At 38.6% G+C, this 7018-nt stretch overlaps 1 protein-coding gene across 6 annotated transcripts in view; it reads left to right on the top strand.

The window, feature by feature from the left end:
• Positions 1-7018, top strand: part of CACNB2 (calcium voltage-gated channel auxiliary subunit beta 2) — a 44811-nt gene that overhangs the window by 33535 nt on the left and 4258 nt on the right. For all 6 annotated transcript variants that reach the window (XR_002126289.1, XR_002126290.1, XM_019662923.1 and 3 more), the window contains exons 7-9: positions 2969-3120; positions 4764-4859; positions 5826-6011. Coding sequence is in view for 4 of the 6 variants with exons in the window: in XM_019662923.1 (XP_019518468.1) it covers positions 2969-3120; positions 4764-4859; positions 5826-6011 (434 nt within the window). In the remaining 2 variants the exon portion in view is untranslated. The remainder of the gene's footprint in view (positions 1-2968; positions 3121-4763; positions 4860-5825; positions 6012-7018) is intronic.

Raw genomic sequence — 7018 nt, 5'->3', positions numbered from 1 at the left:
ACGGCAGCCCAGCTCCAGGTTGAGCTGTTGTTCAGCATCTTAGCTGTAGAGGGCAGTTTCACTGGCCCTCATATGTGGGATCCGAACCGGGGCCCTACTGCTCAGAGCTGGTGTCCCAAGCCAGCTCTTAACCAATGCGCCACTCGGCCGGCCCCAGTTTCATTCTTTTGCATGTGGCTGTTCAGTTTATCGATAACCCCATTTATTGGAGACTCTCCTTTTCCCATTGTATATTCTTGGCTCCTTTGTCATAAATTAGTTATGTGCATAGGTTTATTTTTAGGCGCTCTATTCTGTTCCATTGATGTGTCTGTTTTATGCCAGTGCCGTACTGTTACTATAACTTTGTAAAATAGTTTGAAATCATGAAACATATTACTATGAAAAATGCCACTGGAATTTTGATACGGATTGCACGGAATCTGTAGATTGCTTTGGGTGGATGGACATTTTAAAAATACTAATTCTTCTAATCCATGAACACAGAATATCTTTCCATTTATGTCTTCCATTTCTTTCCTTGGTGTCATATAGTTTTCAGTGTATGGGTCTTTCACCTTCTTGGTTACATTTATTACTAGGTATTTTATGGGTTTTGATGCAACTGTAAATGGGACTGCTTAATTTCTGATAGTTCATTAGTGTATAAAATGCAACGAATTTCTGAATATTAATTTTGTGTCCTGCAACTTTACTGAATTTATTAGTTTTTTGGTGGAGTCTTTAGGGTCTTCTATATACGTAATATCATGCCATCTGCAAATAGTGACAGTGTTTACTTTTCCAACTGTATGCCTTTTATTTCTGTCTCTTGCTCTGGCTAGAACTTCCAATACTACATTGAATAAGAGTGGCGAGAGTGGGCATCGTTCTGATCTTAGAGAAAAAATTTTCAGCTTTGTGCCGTTGCGTATATTAGCTGTGGACTGATCACATTTCTTAATGCTTACAATAGATATTAATTTGGATTATAACTTGATTGTTGGGGGTCAGAGGCCTTGAAAACATTTGTAGGGCACAAAGAAACAGCGAGGTTATAGCTAAAATAAAAATTTTAAGGTCAACAGAGACGAGTTAAATAACAGTATTAGTAATGTTTTAGAACATTATGAAAGGAATTATCAAAATACCACTTTTGATTTTAAAACTGTTATTAAAGGAAATTCAAGTACATATGAAAGTAAAGAGAATAAGGAGCCTCGGGTACTCATCACCCAGTTTCAACTATCATCTATTCATGGCCAGTCTTGTTTCATTTCCAGTCTTCCCCAACTACTTGTGGGTTATGTGGAAGCAAATCACCGATATTACGGAATTATATCTGTGAATATTTCATTATGTATTTCCACACATTAGGGACTTTTTTTTAAATTTAAACTATAACGCCATTATCATACCTTAATACATCCCTAATATCATTAGATTTCCATCAGCCACTGTGTGTGTGTATATGTACACATACACACACACATATACATACACACGTAAATACACACATTTTATACACACTCTATATAAACATTCATTTTTGCGTTATACATTACTTGAGTCAGGGTTCAAATAAAATCCATACATATTCCTTGAGTCTCTTAATTGTTTTCTGTTTGTTTTTTCCCTTGTAATATTTTGCTTGAAGAACCTGGATCACTTGTTCTGTAGAGGTGCGGTCTGAATTTTGCTAACTGCATTACACTGGTGTCGTTTATGTGATTGTTCATTTCTGTGTGTCTTAAAAGGTGGTTGATCTAAAATCTTAATCAGCTTGATTTTTTTTTTCTCCTTTTCGCAAGACTGTGTCATGGATAGCATGTGGCCAAACATTATTTTAAAGCTAGTATCTCAAGTGGTTTGAGCTCTAAATTTACATCCAGGTAAATAAAAGTACTCTAATCATAACATGTTGTGAGGCAGACAGTGACGTGGCTTTTTTTGAATAATACGCTGGTTAAAATTGTCTCCAGAAACCCACACACAAAAGCCAGCACACCAGGGGAGTTAAAGGCATTCTGTGGGTCCAGGAGTCCCACGGGGACGCCCTCTCATGAGTGCAGTGGGCACGTCAGTCACATATTAGGCTTTATAGACCTGTGTTGCTCAGCACAGCAGCTTCTGGCTATTTAAGTTACATTTTAAAAATGTAGTTGCTCATCCACACTGGCAGCATTTCAGGTGCCCGGTAGCCATATGTTGACAGCTATCATGCTGGCCGGCGCTGACACAGGGTTATTTCCCTCATCACAGAAAAGTCTATTAGTCCTGTTTGAGACTTTAGAAAGATTGTGGGGAAGGAGATGAGTTGAAGGAAATTTTCTTGGTGTTTAGACAGGTTTTTAGAAGTTTGATAGGTTTTCCACAAGTCTTACAGCTTGGATTTGTGTAACTGCCCACTTAAAACACGGACGTTGCAGGACCATTCTTTTGTTGGTGGAAAATATGACAAGTGTGTCTTTGGACAAGTCTTTATAGACACTATCTGTATTTTGTTGTATTTCAGCTTGCTAATAAACATATCTACGAGGCTCCCTCGTATCCAGAAGGCATACCAATAGGTGATGTATAAACACAGGTCTAAGTCCGTGAAAGGAAAGCTGGTGAGGGTTGCTCGGGTAAGGTGGTCAGAACCAAACATGACACATATTTCTGAAGTTTCCATTTTATGACAACTTTATGACAAGATTTCATAGTGAAGTTTTATAGCACAAAAAGTCAGTCAGCAGAGGGAGCCCAAACTTTTGACTCAGACATAGTGTTACGCTGGAAGTCAATTGCAGAGCTGGTTGAGAGAGGAATTCCCCAAACTCTCAAGGTGTTGTGCAGAACAGCTTTTATCAGCTTTATTGCTTGCGCACATTAACCTAGCGGCTGACCTGCCCACCTTTCTGTTAAAATAGTGCGCCATTTGACTTTATCTCAATGTGCTCTAAAAATACTGTGCTTTAAGTAATCGGACTCTGCTTAACCTTTACAGCGGAGGTTCAGAGTGAAATCGAAAGGATTTTTGAACTTGCAAGAACACTGCAGCTGGTGGTCCTCGATGCGGACACTATTAACCATCCGGCCCAGCTCAGTAAAACCTCCCTGGCCCCGATCATAGTGTATGTAAAGATTTCTTCTCCCAAGGTAAGGAGGCTTGCTTGTATTTGCTCTGTAATCCAAGTTTGGTAAAATGAGTGTTTATGCTGTTTCCCAGTTATAACAGACTATATCTTTCTTCATCATAAAGCGTTTGAAGAGATGTTAGTCAGTTTTTAAGATTGATAGGAGCAAAGGATGACTATTAGTTTCATGGCTTAGAACAGCTGATTCTCAAAGTGTGGTCAAACCCCTGGGGAGGGGTGGTTTCCAAAACACTTTCAGAGGGTCCATGAGACCAAAACAATTTCCATAATATGAAACGTTATTCACCTTTTTCACTGTGTTGACATTTGCGCTGATGGTACAAGAGCCATGGTGGGTAAAACTGCAAGGGTTCGAGTGTGAATCAGGACTGTCGTATCAGACGGTACTAGCAGTTACTGTATTCTCCCCACTATGTACTTGTGTTTATTAAATTTTGACTCTTGTACAACCCTTTTAAATATTCTGACTAATGAAACAGGATGTACACATAAGCTACAAATACCCAACTAGCTTACTTATGTTGAAGATAAACACTAATTATTTGAGTCATGAATTAACTAGCCATTTTTTTCATGGAACACCATTTTTATTTGAAAGAACAACGGATGGGTATCTGGCAGATATTTTGTGGAACAAGATAAGTCTGTCACATCAAGGAAAACAACTGACAGCATTTGTTACCAATGATAAAACTCAAGCTTTCAAACAAAAATCAGAATTCTGGATAACTTGTATTCACTTTTCAGAGCTTGGCAACTTCCCAACAAATAAAGACTTTTCTAATGAGATCAATGATAATATTAAGAAACACGTTTTGATATTGTGTAATGAAATGTCTCAGCTTTGGAAGAGCTGAAGAACTTAGTGAACCATTATTTTCCAAACGATCCATGAATGACATTACAAATCATGCATGATAAAAGATCCATTCCAATTTCAAGATAGACCAATGTATTTTAATGTAACACTAAGGAAGGTTCACTGATATGGTTTCATATTTCACATGGTAACTAGTCTATGAAACTATTTAGTATAGTTTCTACGCTACAAAGAAGAATATCCACAATTATCTGGAAAGGCTACTAAAATGTTCCTTTTCTCAACTATATTTGTACAAGGCTAGAGTTCCTTAACATATTTCAAATAAAACCATCCATTATAGCAGATTCCATGTAGAAGCACATAGAATTCAGCTGTCTCTAAAGAGGTTTGCAGAAAAAGTAACTATTTTTATAAAAATAAGTAATTTATGTTAACATGTAATAGTGTTTCTTTATGTGAACTATATCTAATATTTACCATCTTAGAAATTAAAAGAATATTCACTTAAAAATTAATAAACCTTTTTAGGTTTCTCAATTCTTTTAAACAAAGGAGTCGTGAGACAAAAAGTTTGCTCACCAGGAGCCTTGAAAAAAGACTCAGAACAAGCTCCATGCTAGTTATGTTTTAGAGCTTGCAGCTGAGATTTATGCTAACATGTTAATTCTGCAGGTAATATTATACATTATATTTGTAGCTCAATCAATTATAAGCCATGTGTGCTACATATAAAAAGGTCCCAGAGAAAGGAGTGAACAGTGAATCTTGTCATTTACCTGAATGCAGACATCCCTGTGTTAAAAAAATCATTTCTTTTACAGGTTTTACAAAGGTTAATAAAATCTCGAGGGAAATCTCAAGCTAAACACCTCAATGTCCAGATGGTGGCTGCCGATAAACTGTCCCAGTGTCCTCCAGTAAGTTCCATAATGTACAGTATAATCCAGAGGAAGAGCTCCAACCTGGCATTATATTCAAAAGGCAAACAAAAAGAAGATGGTTAAATGCCCATCGGGGAAAGAAACCTTACTACTAGCAGTGAACTTTTTTCCCAAGAAGTAAATGGCCCCACCTCCTGCCATGAGCACTTACCCAGATAATGGCTTACAGAAAGCTACACATCTGTGGTCACCTCGCTTTGTTGGTATCTAACATATATTTTGGGTTAGTTAACCCTGTTCACCATAGTGAGCAGCTATGAGCCTCTTAAAAAGTGAGAAATTAGAGACCTTATAAAAACAAATTACTAAACAGTTACCCACATTCTGACATCTGAATACATTCCTAATTCTAATCTCTGTTTTACAAACCATGTCTTGCAACTATACATGCTTCTAGTTTTTGTTTTTAAGTGGAAGTATTTCTGAAGCTCCAAGAATTATGATTATATCCATTTTGATTGCTTGGAGTATGTCAGAATTTATGATAAACCCTTTGATGTATTTTGAAGTTTGGACCATGTGACAGCATCAGTGGTTTCAGCTTCTGCCAAATTTCCTGTCTTAATCTCACCTCAACGATTTCTAAGACTAAGTTTGTCACAGTCTCATGTATCAAAACAGGCTTCTTCCTGTTCTGTTCAGATTGTATTCTTTTCTTTTTACATCCCTTTTCTACCATAGTTATCAATTCCTTGTTTCACTATTGGCAGGCAGCTTTTCTATCATGCCGTTTAACAAGTATTATGACGCCGGCTCCCTTTCTGGTCATTTTTGTTGGTTAAACCTCCAGGACTCTAAACAATGCTATAATCTGACTGAGGAGAAGCCCATGCACAAGGGCCGGTCCTAAGGGGCGCGGCCCCTCCCTGTGTACGGCGGGTGGGTGTGAAGTTGGGTCAGTATTGGGCTGGCCTACCTGTGCCTGCAATGTTGCCTCTGCAGGAGTTGTTTGATGTGATCTTGGATGAGAACCAGCTGGAGGATGCCTGTGAGCACCTGGCCGACTACCTGGAGGCCTACTGGAAGGCCACCCATCCTCCCAGCAGCACTCTCCCCAACCCTCTCCTTAGCCGATCGTTAGCCACTTCAACGCTGCCTGTTAGCCCCGCTCCAGCCTCTAATTCACAGGTAAGGGAAGTGCTTTACCGTCTTCACTGAGAAGCGAGGCTGCCTAAGGTCATCTTGCTAGGATCCAAGCCCAGATATCTGTTTGCACTGTTTGTGTTTCTAGCCAAACTGAGACAAACATGGAGACCTTTAAACATCTTCAGTGTGAGTTGTATACTTGTAAGAAAAGCATTGTAAACAGAATATACTATGAATATATACAAAATTCAGAACTCCCTAATGACATGTTCTTTAAGACGGGGATGGAAGAACTTTCTGCACAGATGGTAGCGTCAGGCTGCCTGGCTGCAAATCTGGGCCCCACTTCCTACTGAGCATAGCCTTGGATAACTTCCCTACCTGCTCCAGGAATAACACTGGCCACCCATCTCAGGGTGGGTATATTAATGAGTTCATCTATGTGATTGTTAGAACAGTGCTTGTCTCAGAGTAAAAGTGCCATTTAAGCATTTCACAGTTTATCATTTTTTCTCCTTAATCCTTACATTAATCCAAAGCCAACATCCTGAGGATTTTTTATCTTCCCACATGAATTCAAGTGGAGGTAGCTAAGTATGCAGCCATGGGGAGAAAAATCTCAGGGACCGATATCTAAACCATAAGAAAACACACAAAAGAATGCCCCCCCCTCCTTCATTTAGTTATTTAAATAAAAAGCTTTCTCTCTGCACTGTTCTAGGTGTTTAACAAAGTCCACTATAATAAACTTGGGGTGGCCGGTTAGCTCAGTTAGAGTGCAATGCTCATAACACTAAGGTTGCAGGTTTGATTCCCACATGGGACACTGAGCTGTGCCCTCCCCAACTAGATTGAAGACAACTACTTGACTTGGAGCTGATGGGTCCTGGAAAAAAAAACACTGTTCCCTTTCCCCAATAAATCTTAAAAAAAAAAGTATATATGTGTGTGTGTGTGTGTGTGTATGTATATATGTGTGTGTGTGTGTGTGTGTATATATATATATATACACACACACATATATACACATACGTGTATATATATATATA

Source organism: Hipposideros armiger, unplaced genomic scaffold (assembly GCF_001890085.2).
Source record: "Hipposideros armiger isolate ML-2016 unplaced genomic scaffold, ASM189008v1 scaffold_383, whole genome shotgun sequence".
Classification (NCBI taxonomy): domain Eukaryota; kingdom Metazoa; phylum Chordata; class Mammalia; order Chiroptera; family Hipposideridae; genus Hipposideros; species Hipposideros armiger.
This window is presented reverse-complemented; position numbering and strand designations above follow the sequence as displayed.